The following is a 19,696-nucleotide window of genomic DNA, read 5'->3' as shown; positions in this document are numbered from 1 at the left end:
GATGGCTTTATCGAGGATTATCAAGGACTGTGTATCAGGAACCACAGGGTACTGGTGACACAGTGGTGAGAAAGACAACATATGTCTTCAGAGAGCTTGTACTCTAGTGAGGAGACTGACAAGCAAACAATTTTGTTACAGAGTGGTGAGTGCTACCATCACCTAAGCACAGCAGGTCTTGAGAGCACCGAGGAAGGGCACGTAACTCAGCCTGGGGGAAGTCAGGAAAGGTTTTCTGTGGTTAACACCTCTGAATGTACCCTTCAGCCTTGCTTGGACCTTTTAAGTGTTAACCCTTGCCCACGTGCTTGGATCCCAAATCTTGCCTGAGATCTCCAGCCCAGCCTAAATCACCACTGGGCTTTGCTTTCCTTCTCTCCAAATATGTATTTGTTGAGCCTGGGTCTCTCTGAAGCCCCTTTCCGACCTGCTCTGTCACCCTCTGCTCTGGAAGCTGGCACTGACCTGTCCTCCCAGGAACATCCAGGGCTTCCTGCCTCCATAACACCTTTGGGACTAAGAGGGGCCCAAGGACTCACCTTAGGGAAAATTGGTATCTGAGGAAGGAGCATGTGGGTAAACCATTAACCCAAAACTGCAGAATAGAAATTTCTTGCAATGAAGTTAAAGCCAGGAGGGGAGAGAACACATCTATCTTATGCACCAGGAATCCCCAGCTAGGATAGCAAGGTGCGTGGCAGGAAATAAGAGCTCAGTAAATGCTGAATGAATTGTTCTTAGAAGACTAGAGTTCCATATAGAGCACCAGCCCTAGGCTGTCCTTTCAACATCTGCACAATTTTCCTGGCTCGTATCAGGTGCAGAATGTCTTCCTCAGACCTGGCATTCAAGAGGACCCTTTGCAAAGATTTTCTTAGGGCCACTTGATGGTTCTTTGAGAAACAGGTGCAGTCTGTCTGTTTCACTGCCAGGCTTTTCTTGCATTAATTTCCAGGCAAAAGGAACTGTTGGTATTCTCGCCAGTGCTCTCAGCACGTTCCAAGGCCAGGGAACCGAGGCAAAGGGCAGCCCTTTTTATCTACCTGCTCCGACGCCCCTTTCCCTTCCCTGCTTTCTCACTCCAGCCCAGGGGTGGTGGCGGGGCAGCACGTGCCAGCGTCTGCGCCCCCTCTCGGGCACCCGGCGCTGCCGCCCGTGCGCCACCGGCTGCCAAGGAAGGGAAATCCCGGAGGAAGCCATTGTTGTTATTCTCACGTCCCCTGTTGTCGTCATCGGCTGAGGCGTGCCTAGAAGCTCCTTTCCCGCATAGGGCCCCGCAGTTTCTGCCCGTTTTCGAGGTCGCCCGCCCGGGCGGCTTCGGGCGAGGCTACCGCATAGAGCCCTGGATTGAGTGGTGGCCCTCGTGTCCCAGCTCCAAAGCTCTCAGAGCTGGCAAAGCCTCAGGCCCGGTGCGGAGCTTCGAAAACCGACGGCGCCAGGCAGGACGTGACCCGGGCCCTGGCATCGGCGAGCGGGGACATGAATTCCACCCCGTCTCTGAGACGGACCAACAAGGTGACCTTAGCCCGGCTAGTGGCTTCCCCTCTCGCCGCTTCAGTCTGTCACCCTAAAACCCAAGGAAGGAGCTGAGGCCCCAAGCCACTAGAGGAGGTTGGAGGACGAAAGCCACCCCCTCACCCTCGCTTTCTAGCCCCACGTGGACTTGGGGCTAGGCCTTGGGCGGGGAGTTGCGGGGACCGTGCAGAGAAGAGGCCGGAGTCGGCCCCGAGCAGGGCGTGGGTGGAGGCGCGGCGCCGAGGGCGCGCGCAGACCCTTTCGTTCTTCCGTTCTGCACCGCTACCCCGCGCAGAACGATCCGTTAGCACACGCCGCCCGCAAACCTTGGCATCAGCCGCACTCTCCCCCGCCAGAACAGCCAGCCCGCCGCCCAGCTTGCCTAATCCGTTCAAGCCTCACCTCCTCCGCGAAGCTCTCCCGGGTTAACCCCATCACTTCCAACCACTCTAATTGGCGCGTTCTCCAGTTTTTTTGTCTGTTTTTGGAAGTGCACACTCAGTCTCTGTTTGGAAAAACAATGTTGGGGGTAGATGTCTATCACCAGAACCCTAAATTCATTCTGAAGGGTATTCTGAAACTCAGGGTATTCTGAAGGGTGGGGTTGTTGGGTTTCTTGCCTTGGCTCACTAATCACTCCCACCCTCCAAGCTTTCCCATCCATGCTCAGTATTTCCCCTCCTCCTACGGACCCTCCTCTTCACAGAGTGTCACAGCTTGGAGTGCACAATCCAATCACCACCCTCTTTTCATCCTACACTGGCGGCAGGTGTGAGAGGAAGAGAACATTGAGCATTTGAAGCTTCGATTCCAGGCTCAGCCACCGACTTTGCTCTAAGTCACTCCTGCCCCTGGGGGCTTTCTTAGAACAAGGCAAAATCAGGTAATACCCGGGAAGGTGCTACAGGTTTGGAGGTAAGGAATCACCTGCCGACAAACTGACTGCAGCCTCCCTCCATGAACTTGGGGCTTGTGACTCCAGAGAGGTGGCGCCGCTCTTCCCTCAGGCTGCCCCAGCTTCTGAGTGACAAAACTAAGGCGCGCACTCTCTCCAGTGCAGCGCCCTGAACCGGAGAGGGAGAGAGAGGATACAATTCCAGTTCCAGCACTTTACTTACTGGCCGCACGACCCTGGACGCTTCTTCCTCTGGAACTCAGTTTACTCATCCAAAAAGTAGGGATAATGATGGATCGAAGGAGAGCAGGAACCTTTTTGTCACTCCATGTCTCTATATAAATAAATAATAATGAGTGGTAAAGTACTCGGCAGCAGATTTTCCTCGCGAATTCCGACCCCACATCCTTCACAGAGGGGTTTCTGGCGGGAGTCCCTGTGGTTCTCCTGGATGTGTCACACTGCTTGCCCACATTCTTTGTGGTACTCTCCTCCACACCCTGCTTCTGTCTCCGTGTGAGGGGCTGGGGCCACGAGTGACAGGTGGCGGGGGGACGCTCCGGTGTGGACGTGCACGGGGCGGTGTCCCTTTGGCGAAGATTGGTCCAGAGGTTCCTAGGCTTGAGGAGCTCGGCTTGGAACCGGTGGGCGGGGCTTTGATGGGCGGGGCTAGACCGCCTAGGGGTGGGGCTGTGGATATCTAGAGTTCTCCAGAATCCAGCCGGGGCGTTAAGGGCTCCTGCCACCCCATCTTGACTCTGGCACCAGGAAATGGGGCTTTGGTCAGGAAGGCGAGGCTCCGGGGAAGGGGCTTAGGCGTGGGGGGTGAGGCCGAGGAGCGTGGAGGCGGGGCTTGGGGAGCTCGCCCCACTCGGGGCGGGGCTCCAGCGGCCGCGGGATCTGCAGTTCGTACTACCCGCGCGCCACAGTCGCCGCAGTTCCCTCCACTCTGGTGGCCCCGCGGCCCTGCGGGGATTCCGGGGGTCGGCTGGCCACTCGGACTTGGCGCGGGGCTGGCCCCTCCTCTCCCTCTATCTGTGGGGTCTAGACGGTCGGGGCCTGGGGGAAATGGAACCCTCTGCCACCACTGGGGGATCGGAGACCACTCGCCTGGTGAGCCCCCGGGACCGCGGCGGCGCCGGAGGCGGCCTGCGTTTGAAGAGGTAGGACAGACCTGGGCCGGCCCTTGGCCTGGGGCCGCCACCCTCCTGTCTTCCGTCCATTTCGTTGTCTCTTTCGGCGCGGCCCCGGCAGGCGGCTCCAGCGCCCCGCGACCCCCTCGGCTTTGTGGCGCTGGGCTCTGTCCCCTTCGGCCCACAGAGACGCCCCCGGTCAGCCCAGCCAGCCCGGACCCCCGCCGCTCAACAGTCTGCTCTGCCTCTTCCCGGCCACCCTATTTCTCCCGGTCCCGCGAAACAGCTCCCCGGCCCGCTCCACAAGCTTCCCGACCCCTCCGCTGTCCCCGCCGCATCGGACTTCCCGGCGAGCTACTGCCCCTCCGTCGGGCCGAAGTCTGCGCCAGGTGCCCCGATGTACGCATTGCCCTGAGGCCCTGACGATGGGAGCACCTCACTGCCCAGGCTTCGGGGCCCCAACTGCAGGCCCCCGGCCCTATCCAGAGGCCAGCTGTGGGCACCGGGGCCCAGGATGGGCCCAGGCTCCGCGGCGGGTCTTCTGGGCTTCTAGGGGGCAGGTGGCCGCGGGGAAGCGAGGGGGCGGCAAGGAAGGAGCAGGTGCGGTCTGGGCGGTGGGGGTATTCCCGGCTCTGCACAGACGGGCCGGGGGCGGCGAGGTGTGAAATGAGGCGCGCAGAGCAGTCGGGACAGAGGGCCGGGGGCGGCCGGAGAACCGCCTCCGCATCCCGCTGGCCTCCCGCGCCCGGCGCCCGCTGGCTCTGTGCGCCTTGTCCCTCTGAGCGGCCGCGCCAGGCCCTCCCTGGCCACCTCCTCTAGCCATTTTGTCTGTTGGCCCACTGTCCGTTTATCTCGGGAATTTGACAGGGTCTCCAGCTTTTCCTCTTTCCTCATCTCTCCCAGTTTTCCTTTTTCGTCCCAACCCCTTTCCCTTTGTCTCTGATGTGGTGCCTATGTGTTTCTCGCTTTCCCTGAGTGGGGGCCGTAAGCCTGGGTGGGTGGGGAGTGGGTGAGCAGAAGGGAGGGAAGGCTACCCGTCTCACTCCTCCCTGCAGAGGACTGCAGACGCCGGCAGCTGTGGGGGCTCCTGCCCTGGCCTTGGCATCTCTTCACATACCTTTAAAACTCTGCTTCTGGCCAGTCTCCCCTTTCTGCATCTCCCCTCTACCCTGCTCAGTATTATTTGTTGTTTGTTTATCAGGGGTTTTAAAGGGCCAGAAAACTGTCTTTCCTTCTCTCTAAACAGCAGGTAGTCCCCCCCCCCCAACCATTCACACAACACACCCACACATCCACAATGAGGCTTCTTTAGTGCCCAGTTAATGCAGAACAAAAGGGAGCAGCCTGTTGATGGGTGGCTACCTTGATGCCTGGCTGCACTGTGTCTTACAGGGCCTGGAAAAGCATCTTGCCCACTGCCCCAAAGCTACCCACATCTGTTTGCTCTTCAGACCGGCATCTCTGACTCCCAGCTTATCTTCATTCTCATATGACCATTAGTCACCAAATCCTGCAGTATTTTCTGGAACAGATTCTTCCCTACCTACCTGCCCCTCCTCTAAAATTCTGTGGAGGGAGCCTCTGGCCTGGTCTGTTCTCAACCCCTCCATCTCATCTCCTCTTTTCCTCCCAGACTAGTACATTAGCAAGGTCATCTATCCCAGGGCGCAAGAAAGATGAATCATTGTATCTCCCTTTATGTTCATGTGAGCCCATCACTTTCCTCTTCAGCCCTCAGCCCTTCTTCTGGTTTCTCACACTTAAACTCCAAGCTGCTTATCTTGTCATTGGCATTCATGCGTCTGGAGCCCCCTTCTCCACCTAGGTCTTATCTTAAACATCGCTCCCTCTGTGAAGTTCTCCTCATCCCCTTTAGAGTTGGTCACTCCTCCCTTGTGCTTCAAAGTCCTTTGTTCATAGCCCTCCTGGTCCCAGCTTCTCCTTGCAGAGTAAGTCATTTGTGACACATCTGTCTCTCCCACTAGACTAAGCTTCAGTATGTGTACACTGCCTGATACAGCTCATTGAAGAATAAGGATGGGTTTCAAAGCCACCCTCATCTCCCATCTCTTCTGGAAACACACCTGGAATCATACACATCCAGATTCTAAGTCTTGAAAGGGAATTCCAAGAAATTTATCTACCTGCTAGCACATGAATTTTCCCCAGAAGCCCCAAATGTGCCCCCACCCACCTTTCACCTGAATTCATTCACTTGGCAGAGCTTTCCTCAGCCAGAAGGCCCCAGGCACCCCTCCCCACTTTACTGCTGTGATCACATTTCTATATGGAGCCTTAATTTTCTCTAAAGGGTATTCTTGTCACACCCTTGTGAATATTTCTAGGACTGTACTTTTCTATTTAGGTTCTTTATGCTGTAGAAGATTCTGTTCTTGCTGGGGTTCAGGTTGGGCAGTAGTAGGGGTGAGAATTAGGCCATAATGGACCTAAAACTCAGCCAGCCTGAGCTTAGCCTCTAGCATCCCCAGGTGAGGCCCCTAACCCTGTTCATTTGTCAAGGTAGTTTTATGTTATTGCAGTTAAGGTGGCTTCTGCTGGGTGCTTATGGTCAGACTGAGGTCCAGCTAACACGTGGCAGACTCCAAATCTGGTGCTCCTATTGCTACCATCCCCAGCCACAGCAGTCTGCTTTCTCTCCTCCCCATGACAACCCAGCATTGGAATCTGGACACTAGTTCTCTGTGCCAGGAAATTCAGACTTTTGGGGTCTCAACATTCTACTCTTCTCTTAAAGGGCCACATTCAGCTGCATGTCTAGAGAGGGAATGTGAAGGACCTGTGAATGAAGGCACTTGGAGATAGGTCTGGGAGGGGGCACTGAGGTTAGGACCACGTGCTGAGCCCCACCCCACACTTTCACACCACCTCCCCTTCATAGTGCCTTCACCTAGCATGTGTACCTCCCCTTTATCAAAATCCTTCCCATCCTTCCAGGCCCTTCTCAGGTGCCTCCTTCAGTTGTTTTCTTGATTTCCTCATTAGAGGCAGCATTATTCTTCTATCTGAGCCCTGGTAGCACTTTGTTTTAACTGCTCTCAGGCAATAGCTAACTTCTGCTACATCCCATGGTATTTAGGTTCACGTTTGTCTTATTCACCAAAGGCTCCAAGAGATCAGAAAGGGTATCCTGCTCATTTTGTATTCCTGTGATGCCTATCATGAATTCATTTAGCTGGAGTCTAACCTCAGTTCGACCACTAACTAGCTGTGTGGCCTCTATAAGTCCTCTCCCTCTCTGAGCCTCATACTTCTAATTCTTTAATAAGCAGTAGACTAAGGTGATTTCCACGGGTTCTGTGAAATTCTATGGCTCTGTATATGAAAGGAAAAGGAAGGCTGAGATATGAGCTGTCCATTTAGCCCCTCTCTCTCATGTGGCCCTCTGTCAACATAGCTCCTGGGTTTGATCAGGCCTGGGGAGGGAGCAAGAGGTGGGACATAGGATGAAGCCAGTCTAGGGGACCCAGGACCTGAGAGTGAGGAGCAGGTTTGCCTGTGAACCAGGCCCCAGATTCAAATGTGTTGCCTGCTTCAGTCTCTTCACAGAGCCCTCAGAGGCCCTCCCTGAAGAGCCCAAACCTGTGGAGATGTCCTTCCACCACTGCCACAGGGACCCCCAGCCACAGCTGGGTCTCACCCCTGAGAGGCTGCAGGCGCAGAGGCAGCTGTGTGCCGCCTGTGCTGTGTGCTGCATCTTCATGGCCGGGGAGGTGGTGGGTAAGTTGGACAGCAGCTCCTCCAACCTCATCCTCCAGACTCCTGCCTAGGCCACTTTCCACCCAGAGTCCCAGGGATGTTCCTGGGTAGAGGTGCAGAGAAGATGGGGGTGGCTGGGATGGGGGAGCTGGGTGCCCAGGACTCAGGGTGAGGGACAGTACCAATGGGATTCAGAGCAAGGTCTGGGGCCAGGGCTGGCTTCTCAGTAGTAACTGGTCTTTTAAACAACCCTACTTTCCTGTTATGAAAATATGTTATTATAAAAACACTAGAAAATGTGAATAAGTGAGAAGAAGACAATGGAAACTCCATGTAATTTTGTCACTGGAGAAAAGTTGTAGTTCACATTTTGGTATATGTCCCCTCGACCTCTTTTCCAAGCCTCTACACACGCTGCATATTTGCTGAATGGACCAGAGTGTACCTCTCTTTGCCCTTGCAGGTGGGTATTTGGCCCACAGCCTGGCCATCATGACCGATGCCGCCCACCTGTTGGCAGACGTGGGCAGCATGATGGGCAGCCTCTTCTCTCTCTGGCTCTCTACCCGTCCGGCCACCCGCACCATGACCTTTGGCTGGCACCGCTCAGGTAAGGCCCTTCCAATCCTCCAGTGGCCTGATGACCCTCCAGTCTTGGTGCCTCTCAGGGTCCTGGGCAGGTCTCTGATGGCTTGTCTCCCCCTACAGAGACTTTGGGGGCTTTGGCCTCTGTGGTCTCCCTTTGGATGGTCACTGGCATCCTCCTGTACCTGGCCTTCATCCGCCTGCTGCACAGCGACTACCACATCGAGGGGGGTGCCATGCTGCTGACCGCCAGCATCGCAGTCTGTGCCAATCTGCTGTACGTTCCGGTGTGGAGCAGGCACCATGTGGGATTCAGGGCGAGGGGTCCTCCTCCAGGGTGGGGGAGCTTGCTCTCCCCTCCCGACACACCTGCAGCACGCACACACAGTTCTCATCTGTCTGCCCTGGGGGGTGCCTGAGAGGGGACTGGGGTAGAGGCCTAAAATTCAGAGTCAGCAGAACTTTATTGAAGGCCATGGTGCTGGGGCTGTCATCAGTATTGTCTCATTTAAAGGTCACAACCACTGCACGAGGTAGGTACTATCACTCCTAGTACGTAGTTAATGAAATAGATCCTGAGAGGTGACCAGGTGACTTCCCCAGGGCAGACAGCTATTTCAGCAGCAGGGCCAGGATCTGAACTCACATCTCTGGCACCAAGTCCAGTATTCATGCCCCCGGGCTGCACTATTTGTCTCTCTTGGGCAGTATTAGCTTTTTCCTGGGGCTGGGAAAATAGGGAGAAAATAGGTGGAGAAAGGGCTCCTGGGTAGGTGAGAGGAGGAGGCGTGGAAACAGGCAGAGGAGGCTGTGAGCAGGCGGCCTGGGCTGAGCTGCTCTGCTTCCCCCTCAGAATGGCCTTTGTGCTGCACCAGGCTGGCCCCCCTCACAGCCACGGGTCTAGAGGGGCAGAGTATGCGCCGCTGGAGGAAGGGCCCGGGGAAACCCTGCCCCTGGGGAACACCAGCGTCCGGGCAGCCTTTGTGCATGTGCTGGGGGACCTCCTGCAGAGCCTTGGGGTGCTGGCTGCCTCCGTCCTCATCTACTTCAAGGTACCGTCTGTGCAAGCCTACCCCAGCCTTCCTCCCCCAACTCTACACCCCGGCCCTCCTTTCCCGGACCCCCAGCCTTCCTCCTCCCACTCCAGCTTCCTGCTCCCCAGGACTCCTGGCCCAGGGTTATGGTCCCTTTACCATTCCCAAGCAGGGTCCTCAGGGGCCTCTCAGGGCCTGTTTGTCCAGGATGCCCCTAGACTTTCCTCTGAAAGTCCCCGATTCCCAGGCTTAGGGCTTTCTTTCTCTACAGCCTCAATACAAGGCAGCTGACCCCATCAGCACCTTCCTTTTCTCCATCTGTGCCCTTGGATCCACGGCTCCCACCCTCCGAGATGTTCTCCGCGTCCTCATGGAAGGTGAATCAGATACCACTTCTCCCCACCCCCGGGGCCCTCTCTGACGTCACTCCAGCAGTAGGCACCCCTCTTTTCTCTGAAGAGAGTGTGAGGAGAAGGCCTGTTGCTGGAAGGAGGATTCAGGGATGGGGTCAACCGTGGGCATCGATAGGGAGAGCGGTATAGGATGGGGAAGGTGGGGTCCTGGCCTCCGGGCAGGAGTGGCCCTTGCAGTAAGTCGTGGCGGGTGCTGCTTGCAGGTACCCCCCGAAGTGTGGGGTTTGAGCCCGTGCGGGATGCCCTGTTGTCAGTGCCAGGAGTCCGGGCAACCCATGAGCTGCACCTGTGGTCCCTTACGCTTACTTACCACGTTGCCTCCGCACACCTGGCCATTGGTGAGTCTGCACTGGCCCCAGCCAGTGATTTCCTAGGAACATTTTTCCCTTCCCCTTCCACCCTTCAAACATAGTAACATGGTCTGAATTACTGGCATTGTTTCCATCTCTCCGCCTTTCTTAATCTCTATCTCTGTCTCTTGTATCTCTCTCTCTCATGCACGTTGGAGGCAAGAAGCCCTGGACAGGGTATTCTGGGAGAGGTTTCACCCTCTCTGAAGTGGCACAGGGAACCAGCAACCCTCTAAAACATCATTAGTACCTATAGGTCTGGTGATGGGGCAAAGTTAGGTAAATTATGGCTCCTCCACTTGGTGCAGCATCTTGTAACTATTAAAAATGATGATTATGAAGACTGTATGGCAACTAGGAAAAATGTTTATGGTATAATGCTAAGAGAAAAAAGCTGAATATAAAATTATAGCTACATTATGATTCAACTATTTAAAGTATATATGGTGACTCACAAGCTGACAAAGGATTTTTGAGATTCTTCCAGATGCAAGAAGCAATCAGAGACATGCAATTTGGATGCCAAAAATATTATACTTTGTAGAATATTTGATGATAACTCTAGAGGGACAATGGGACAGAATATTTAACATCTGGATTGTCCTGGAAAATCAGGGGTATGGCTGCTGAAACACACAGCTGTGTACTGATACTCAAAGAGCAGAAGAGAATAGAAAAATAAGAACAGTTTAGTGTGTTAGCTTGATTAGGGATGAGTCTCTTCAACCTTTTCTTGGACCGTTTTATACTGTTCATATAATACAGAAAGAAAATAAAGCTCTTCGTTCAATCCGGCTTTCATGCCCTGCAAACCCCTGGGTCCCCCTTCACTCGTCCTTATCTGGACCCCGCCTGCTTCCCGACTCCCCTGGGAACCTGCTGCCTCTTATCACTCCCCTGCAGACTCCACGGCTGACCCTGAAGCTGTCCTGGCTGAAGCCACATCCCGGCTCCACTCCCGGTTTGGATTCTCCTGCTGTACCCTGCAGGTCGAGCAGTACCAGCCTGAGATGGCCCAGTGCCTGCGCTGCCGGGAGCCCCCCCAAGCCTGAGGCCCAGCCCCATCCCCACTCCACTGCCAGGCCCAGACTCAGCCCTGGACTCTCAGCACCTGCCTCCCTGCTCATGGACAAGTAATGGAGTTGGGCCCATCCCCCTTCCTCTCTCCTCGCTTCCACCTGTCAACCCCTCAGCCCCAGTGGGCAAGACCAAAGTGTGTGTGGGGAGTGGGGCCAGAGTCAGGCCAAACAGGGAAATCAGTGCAGTGGGGGTGTGTAGAAGTCCTGTGGTCCCCACTCCCCACGGTCTGCGGCGCCCCCAGCCTTCTTTCCAGGCAGTTCATTTGTCTCTGTGGCTGGCTGGCTGGGGGCATCTGCCTGTCTGTGCGCTGTTGGTGTGCCTGTGCCTGGGGGAGGTCAGCAGGGGCCCCCTCCCCATGTGGCCCTCGCTCTGTCTATGCAGGAGCCCCAAAGCCCGCACTTTGTCCGTGTGTTCTAGCCCTGTGGTTTTGTGTCTGTGCCTGTGTGTGTGCATTTCTTGGTGCTGTGGCCTGTGTGTCTCTGTGCCTCTATGGCTGTGCTGTGGTCTCTATGAGTCTGCACCATCCATGTGTCCGTCTGAGGGTCTGTCTGTCCATCCCTCTGTTGGTGCTGTGTCCTCAGCTCTCCCTGAGAAAGGGAGGACTCCGCCGTAGCTCCGCCAATAAACTTGTGTCTAAATGCATCTTTCAGCCTCTGTGCTGACTGCTTAGGAGGGGGAAATAGAATTGGTCATCTGCGAAGTGTTGGAATCCCTCAGCCAGAATGACTTTCCATGACTCTCCTACCCCATTCCCAGTCCCTCCATCCTCTCCTCCCTCAAATATCCATCCTGATGTAGTTGAAAACCTCCAGTCCCTTTACTACCTTCCACTATTTCACAGTGTGCTTGAGCTTGGGTTCTTGGCTCAGGGAGATACCCATGTGTTCTGGGTTTGGTTGCCAGAGAAAGCTGGATGGCAGGGAGCCAAGGGATCCTGGAGAGTCATTCCAAAAGGCTCCTGCAGGCCAGAGTGGCCGTGGGCTGGTTGGACGGAAGCTCCCCCTTCGGGGGAGAGTGGTTGGACCACAGTGCTGATTCGGCTTTGTTCTCAAGCTTTGTGAGGCGCCGGGGGAGTGGCCCTCAGTCCTGACTGCCCCAACCCTGGCTCACAACATCCAACTGCAAGTCCAGGATTAGGCTGTGGACACCAAGGTCCTCTTTTTACAGTTACTCCCCCCTTTGCCTTAAGAATTGTATATTTTGACAGATTTGACCTTACACACCAGTCTCATAAAGGGATTTCTCATCTGCTCTTTGGAAAAAAAAATCAAACTCTTTGTGCTTTATTTTGGATCTAGTGCTCTGGATTAGCAGGAGTCCACTGGCCTTCCTACCCTAGGTTGATATAATTCCAGCCTGAAGCAAAGACACGGAGTGTTTTTATTAGCCCATGCGTGTTTCTGCAAGGCTTCTCCCCCCACAGTGGGAAATATCTTTATTATTAAATTATCTTCATTTTTTTAAATTATAAAAGCTTGCTTTAAGAGCCTATCAGAGGAAAGTATATAAAATAGAAAGTGAATGTTTCCCCTCTAAAAGATTTTATTCCTAGAGATAACTGCTATTCACAGTTTGGAGTCTCTCAGCCCGTATTTTCATGTGTGCACAAACACTTCTACGTAATAACAAAGAGATCACTTTATATCCGAGATCATGTAACCTGCTTTTATGGTACAGCCGTACATCCCGGATGCATCCTTCCTGGTCAATACCCATAGATTTCATTACTTGTTTTAAGGTGAGGCTTTTGGACTCGTTGAAAATAGGCCTCCCCACTCTGATCTCCAGCTGGCCCAGGCTGGGTGCGTAGCTGCTGGCCTGCTGGCCTGAGTTGGGCGTGAGAGGCTGGCCCAGGCGCAGGGCTAGCAGTCCGTCACACGCAGCGCCAAGGCTGCCCCAGCTGCTCTCCATGCTTTGCTAGTTCCCGATACTTTCTCATTTTACGACTCATTGATTACAGGCCCCAAGTGGCAGGATGGGGGTGGGGAAGAGTGAGGAAATGGAGAGTCGGGAAATGAAGACTAGATTTTCACCCCATGAATGGCCTTAAGCTGCAGCCCTGCCCTGTATGCATGACGCTGGGTCCCTTTGCAGCATCGGAGGGAACAGAATGTTCAGGGCAAAAAGAGATCTCACAAAGCATGCTATCCCTCTCTGCCCCCTTCCCTGAAAGCTGAGGATGAGGAAGCTGAGGCTCAGAGAGGGAAAAGGACTTCCCCCAAGGTCACCCAGCAAATGACAAGGGCAGGTGCAGAGCCTGGGCTCTAGCTCCCACTCAGGCCCCTCGGAAGCTCTTGCCCAGTTGAGTTTCTCAGCAAACCTTGTCTCACCTCCTTCCCAGCAACTTGCAGCCAGTGGCTCCCCAATCCTGGGGCTCTGTGCTCAGGCTCCTTGGCTCTGTGTTGGTTCTTCTACTAATACTCTGGTCCTTGGTACTCTCTCTGCATCCCAGCTTTTCTATTATAGAAAGTGGGGCTACATGACATTGTGGGTGTGAATGTGCCTGGTGTAGAGAGGGACATGTAGGGAAGGGTTACATTTTGGGTGGAATCTAGGATGTGGGGGAAGAGAGTTCAGGGAAACAGGGTTGTCCAGCACCCTGACAGCCGGGCCGGAGCTGACATTTATTGAGCTTATACTTGGTGCCCGGCGCTGTGAGGCAGATAGTATTATCTGCGCTTTACAGATGGAGAAACTGAGGTTTACTTGCCCAAGATCATGCAGCTAGTAACTGTCAGAGTTGAGATTCAAACTCAGTTCTGGCTGCACTAAGTCCCCAGCCCTTTGCCACACCACCCCGCTTTTCCACCTGACTCCAGGCCTTGCTCTGTCAGGGACAGGGAAGGACAGAAGGATCAGGAGCATTCTCCTCCATTCACGGGGCACTCCCGAGGGAGTCCAGGAAATCCTTATCTGCAGGAGCTGCCTGCACAGCTCTGTTATCTCCCCAGCCCACCTCTCCCTTTGCTTATCCAGAAGCCCCTTTCCTCCTGGTGTCCTTCCTTGATGATAAAATAAGTGGTGGAGGGAGAGGTGAGGAGAAAGGGCTGGGAAGAGCATGGAGTGGGGGGTGACAAAGGGGAGGCCTGAGGAAGAGCAGAGCAGGGGAAGGACCCATCCATCAGCCCAGCCCTGGCAGCTCTTTACACAGCTGGTTAACCGGGAGAAGATCGCCCAGAGAAAAGGGAAAGCCAGAGGAGGATGAGGTGGACAGGCGGAAGGGCTCAGAGTGCAGCTGTAGGAGTGTTTGAGAGAAATTGAGGAGCTGGATGGAAAAGCCAGAAGAGGAGGCTGTAGACTGGAGGGGCCTCATGCTGCAGACACAGGGCGGGGAGTGGGGGAAGGGAGAAGTGGGGAGGGAATAGGGCAGCTGGGCAGGCCCCGCCCCCCTTACAGAGCTGCTCACCTAGGGGGCTGCCTGGCCGGCTGGCCAGGGACAGAGCCCGCACCTTCCTGTGAGGGCTGTGAGGGCTGAGGACCCAGTGGATGAGGGGAGCAGCCTGTCTGGGGTCAAGAGCAAGCTCAGAGTGATAAGGCAGTGTCCTCCCCCACTCCAGCGACGCTGCCACCACTCCTTCGGCGACTTCTGTGAGCTGTAGGCCCAACCTGACTGCCTTGAGCCACACCGTCAGAGGTGGAGCAGTGACCCCCTGAGGCCGCCGCCGTGCTTGCAGCCCAGGCAGCCAGAAAGGCTGTGGGAGACTCTCAGGACCTAAGTCAGGCTGGGAAGACCCCTGTCCCTCTTCTTGACAGATTCCTCCACTCTGTGGAGAACTGCATCTAGGGAGTTTCCTTTATGCTTGAAGGACTCCTTCTCCCCAGCTCTGGGAGCTCCCTGGGCCTCCCTGCCCTGCTCTGAGCCCCTGGGCCATCTCAGCAGCACCTGGTCAACACCTTCCTAAGGGTGCTGGGCAGTTTCCAGGCACCTGTGGGACAGAACCTGAGGCTGTACATGCAGCTGTGATCACAAATGGTCCCACAAAGTGGGCCCTGCTGCCAGGACTGGCCAGAGAAATTGGGTGGGGAGCATGGGGAGGCGGGGGGCCCAGGGTTGCCAGAGCCTATGCCCCTCTGCTGCAGCCCCACTCTCCACCCTCCTTCTGACCCAGCCTCCCTCATCTGCTCACTGGCTACAGCATCCTGAAGCCCCAGGAAGTAACCCCTACCTGGCCTGGGTGAAACTCATTCAGAGGACAGGTCTCCTTGTGTCTGGGCTGACCCTCTGCGCTGGCCACCATTCTAGAGGCCGTTGTGGCCACCATGGGAAGGGCACATCTCATCCCAGTCATGAGCTATTTCTGCCTCTCCTGCACCAGAACTTCCACCCTCTCTGTTACCGAGTCCAAGCTCGTACTGTTTGAGACACAACAAGACAATAAGTTGAGAGACAAGTTGTTGGGGCAAGGAATAGTGATTTTATTCAGAAAGCTGGCAGACCGAGAAGATGGTGGACTCGGGTTCCAAACAACCATCTTACTGGAGTTAGATCCAGGCTTCTTTTATACTAAAAGGGGAGGGGGTTGTGGTTGGTTCTTGCAAACCTCCTGGTGCCACAGTCCTTTGTTCTTTCAGGTCTGGTCACAATGTTCCTGTAAACCTCCAACAAGACAAATGTTATTCTCTGTTCTGTACCTTTTTGTCTCTATATGAATGGAAAAGTCTTAATGCCTTTAAAGGTCAGAGCCTTGAGAATGGGCTATCCTGTATATTTCAGGCTATAGGCAACATTCTTAACTTGTAGCAAAAGCAATAGAATATAAAGGTTAAAGTAAAAGAAACAGAACCAATATGGAGTCAGATTTGTTCTTTCCTATAACACCTCTGGAAGACTTTATGGTCAGTTCCTAAGTGGATACCTCACAATTGGAGAGGAAGAAAGTGCAGCCAAGGTCAGCCTCCCCTGTCCTAGCCTAGAGCTATCTCCTAGGGAAGGCTGCAGCCTCCTTGTACAGAACAGTTTCCATTCTTAAAAGAAAACATAAAATCTTCCCAGAATAGAACAGGAAAGCTTTGAGTAGGTGGGTCTCCAGGTGCCCCCCTTCTGAGTTTTCGTCTATGTTTGGTGCTGTGCTCATGGCACCTGGTCCCAGGATTTACTGCCTGAATTTCTTTCTGACCCAAACAGCCTGAACATCCGATTTCATTCTCTTGTTCCCTTTGGCTCAACTGAGATAGTCTATAAATTTAAAAAGGACTGTTGCCAAAGGCCTAGGGAGAATCAAAAGGGAACCAAACCAAGGAAATAAAAGACAGCTAAAGCTTACCAAAATAAGCAGGTTTCAGATGTTGTAATAGCAAACTTGCTCTTCCCTGACCATGGAGTCTGCCCAGACATCACCTCCTGGCTCCCTGCCATCCGCCCACCTGCTGCACCAGACCCGGTCACACAGGACTTCTGGGAGGCGTAGCGAGGGGGTGAGGTTGCCCTGCAGATCACATGGCCCTTGAGGGAAGGCATCGTTCCCCTCATGTTTGTCTCCCCGGTGACCAGCTCACAGCCTGGCACTTAGGAGATTCTCAGTAATGACTGCTGGCGAAGGAATGGAAAGAATGAAAAGACACTGAAGGAATGGATGTGGGGTAAATACAAAGCCCATAAAGTTCCCTTTAGTCCCTAGGCTCCCACCCATGGGCCAACAAGCCAGTGCTTTACAGGCTGACTCCCCAGGGCAAATCTGCAGCACCATTTGGTGGTGACTAATTAGGTACCTGTCAAGGAGGAAGTAATTGATATTTCTAGGGCCCTCCAGGGTGGGTGACGTGCCGAGACCCTGCCCTGGATGTTGCCTCCCCAACTCTACCACAAACTCACCATTTTTAGCTTCCCCTTGAGTCCTGCTTGGTGACCATTTTATTTTATCTTATTTTATTTATTTATTATTTTTTTAAATTGAAGTCTAGTCAGTTTATAGTGTTGCATCAATTTCTGGTGTACAAGATAATGTTTCAGTCATACATATACATACATATATTCCTTTTCATATTCTTTTTAATTATAGGTTACTACAAGATATTGAATATAGTTCCCTGTGCTTTACAGTATAAACTTGTTGTTTATCTAGTTTATATATAGTAGTTAGCATCTGCAAATCTCGGACTCTCAACTTATCCCTTCTCACCCCCTTTCCTTTTTGGTAACCATAAGTTAGTTTTCTATGTCTGTGAGTCTGTTTCTGTTTTGTAAAAAATTTCATTTGTGTCTTTTTTTTTTTTTAGATTCTACATATAAGTGATATCATATGGTATTTTTCTTTCCCTTTCTGGCTTATTTCACTTAGAATGACAATCTCCAGGTGCATCCATGTTGCTGCAAATGGCATTATTTTATTCTTTTTTATGGGTGAGTAGTATTCCATTGTATAAATACACCACATCTTCTTTATCTAGTCATATCAATGGATATTTAGGTTGTTTCCATGTCTTGGCTGTTGCAAATAGTGCTGCTAAGAACATTGGGGTGTATCTTTTCCGCAAAAAGAAAAGATATATACCCAGGAGTGGGATTGCTGGATCATATGGTAAGTCTATTTTTAGATTTTTAAGGACTCTCCATCTGTGTTTTCCATAATGGCTGCACCAAACTACATTCCCACCAGCAGTGTAGGAGGGTTCCCTTTTCTTGACACCCTCTCCAGCATTTATCATTTGTGGATTTTTTAATGATGGCCATTCTGACTGGTGTGAGGTGATACCTCATTGTAGTTTTGATTTGCATTTCTCTGATAATTAGCGATATTGAGCATTTTTCCATGTGCCTATGGGCCATTTGTATGTCTTCCTTGGAGAATTGCTTGTGTGGGTCTTCTGCCCATTTTTGGATTGAGTTGTTTGTTTTTTTTGTTATTGAGTTGTATGAGCTGTTTGTATATTCTAGAAATTAAACCTTTGTCAGTCATATCATTTGCAAATATTTTCTCTCATTCTGTAGGTTGTCTTTTTGTTTTATTTATGATTTCCTTTGCTGCGCAGAAGCTTGTAAGTTTAATTAAGTCCCATTTGTTTATTTTTGCTTTTATTTCTATTGCCTGGGTAGACTGCCCTAGGAGAACATTGCTAAGATTTATGTGGTGACCCTTTTATTAATCTTCTGAGGATCCGTGACAGCTTTCCCAGCCTTTTCTAGACTTTCAGGTTCTAATCCCAACACCTTTTTTTCCTTGGCAAATGACCTCAGCTTCTAAACCAGCCCCTCACTAAGCCCATAAACTTGGTATCCACCTTCCCACCACCAAGCATCAGAGTAACGAGTCTTATCACCAAGTCCATGCCTCAGACTTCATTCTCTTCGGCCCACTGTGGGATCTGATCCTGCCAACACCTCTCCCTGTACCTCACATGCCTGAAATTCTAGGCCTCTTTGAGGGCTTTCTTCTGAGTTCCCCTCCATCCTTTCTGAGATTCAGGTTTTAGCCTTCTGCTCATTACTTCTTGCTCCCATTCTCTTGGTGAACACAGAGGCATGTATTTAAAGAGCTTCCATTACCTTTATGTTAATGATTCAGTCAACAAATGGTTTATGAAGCACCTACTTTGTGCTCAATAATACTTTCCTTGGTGCTTGGGATATATTAGTGAATAACGTCTCTGTTCCCGTGGCCCTTATGTTATCACACACACATATCACATTTATCTCTGTTGCACTTGCTCCAGTTCCCCAGCTTCATTATCTAAAGGACATCTTTTTTTTTTTCAGGACATCTTCACATAAGTCAGCAGCTGAAGAGTACCGTCCTGAGTCCATCCTTCCCCATCCCAAGCTGGCTCCCTGGTCTACAGCCACCTTCACTCTCCTAATCTCAAGATCCCATACTGCAGAGCCATTTTCCACTTTCCTACCTTTAGTATTTTATAACATCCATTCTTGTGTCTTAGTTCAGGCCCTCTTCACCCATCACCAGAGTTTAGTGCAGCAGCATCCTCGTTGGCTTCCCTGGTGGTGGAATGGCTCCTACCCCCATCTCCTCTAGATGCTGCTGTCAGACTGGTCTTCCCTATACATGCATCTCCTCCTGGCCCTCATTCTCAGCCCCATGCCTCCACCAGCAATGTCGCCCTGTAGTCTACAGGATATAGTTACAGAATTACAGACACCTAATGCCACGCTGGCAGCTTCCAACTCTCCCCTTTCAACTTAAAGCCCTAAGGAGCACCAACTTGCCGTGGTTGCAGGTTGTTAGTGATAAGTGGCAGGAATAGGACGAAGGTGGCAAAGCTCCAAGTGGAATACCTATTTCCGGGGATTTTCTTCTTCACTAGGATAGACAAGAGTTGGGGCAAATGATTTTGCAAGGATAATCAGCAAATATCAGACCTCTTTTCAACAGGGGGATGTATTTAAAGAGTTCATCCAAGAGTAAGTAAAAAAGAATGTTAATGTTTATAAAGTGCTAGAACAGTGCTTGGCACATAATTAGAGCCATGTTAACTTTTTCTTTTTTTTTTAAAAGAAATAGATCAAATCTCTTAAGTATCTCAAGAGGAAAGGAGGCCAGGAAACTTGATTTTTAAAAAAAATCTTTATGGTTAATGGTAATCACATGGAGCACATGAAATTGTTTCTTAATGGATGTGGAAGAGGCTCAGACATGGGTGTTTTGTCCAAAGGTCTGTTTTCGTTTCTTGCTGATAGCCTTTTATTTCCCAGTGTCATCTCATTTCTGGTTGTTGGGGAAAGAAGTTTATTCAACTTAGAGCTGTGTTATGATTAGGAGAGCCAAAGAAAGGGTCAGGGAGGGAACACCTCCCACCACTTAGCAACTCAGTGGAATGTGTGTGCCGCTTGGCAGCAAACACGGCTTCTACTCGAGGGTGAGGCTGACTTCTGTGGGAATCTGTGGGTGACAGATCCCCAAGTACTTGGGAAAATAATCTCTGATTTGTTCGAATAGGCTAAGATGGGTACTGAAGTTCTAGAAAGGAGTAGGTTTCTAGAAATGATACTCTCCAACCAATGGTGTTCTCTGGGTACCTGAGG

At 52.2% G+C, this 19,696-nt stretch overlaps 1 protein-coding gene across 5 annotated transcripts; it reads left to right on the top strand.

Moving 5' to 3' along the window:
• Positions 1 to 1,119: 1,119 nt before the first annotated feature.
• Positions 1,120 to 11,866, top strand: SLC30A3 (solute carrier family 30 member 3). 5 transcript variants are annotated; one of them, XM_032497235.1, is made up of 9 exons: positions 1,120 to 1,515; positions 3,830 to 3,942; positions 7,100 to 7,281; positions 7,724 to 7,870; positions 7,969 to 8,122; positions 8,699 to 8,897; positions 9,151 to 9,256; positions 9,496 to 9,630; positions 10,546 to 11,866. In XM_032497235.1, exons 1-9 carry the CDS (start codon positions 1,480 to 1,482, stop codon positions 10,692 to 10,694), a joined length of 1,221 nt encoding a protein of 406 aa, XP_032353126.1. In that variant the 5' UTR covers positions 1,120 to 1,479; the 3' UTR covers positions 10,695 to 11,866. The 5 variants fall into 5 exon arrangements, with proteins under 5 accessions (XP_032353126.1, XP_032353129.1, XP_032353128.1 ...); XM_032497238.1 differs by lacking the exon at positions 3,830 to 3,942 and adding an exon at positions 2,285 to 2,398 and having other exon boundaries at positions 1,125 to 1,515; positions 10,546 to 11,579; XM_032497237.1 differs by lacking the exon at positions 3,830 to 3,942 and adding an exon at positions 2,222 to 2,398 and having other exon boundaries at positions 1,125 to 1,515; positions 10,546 to 11,579.
• The last annotated feature ends 7,830 nt before the right edge of the window (positions 11,867 to 19,696 follow it).

The sequence above is a fragment of the Camelus ferus genome, chromosome 15, assembly GCF_009834535.1.
Source record: "Camelus ferus isolate YT-003-E chromosome 15, BCGSAC_Cfer_1.0, whole genome shotgun sequence".
NCBI classification, from domain to species: domain Eukaryota; kingdom Metazoa; phylum Chordata; class Mammalia; order Artiodactyla; family Camelidae; genus Camelus; species Camelus ferus.
This window is presented reverse-complemented; position numbering and strand designations above follow the sequence as displayed.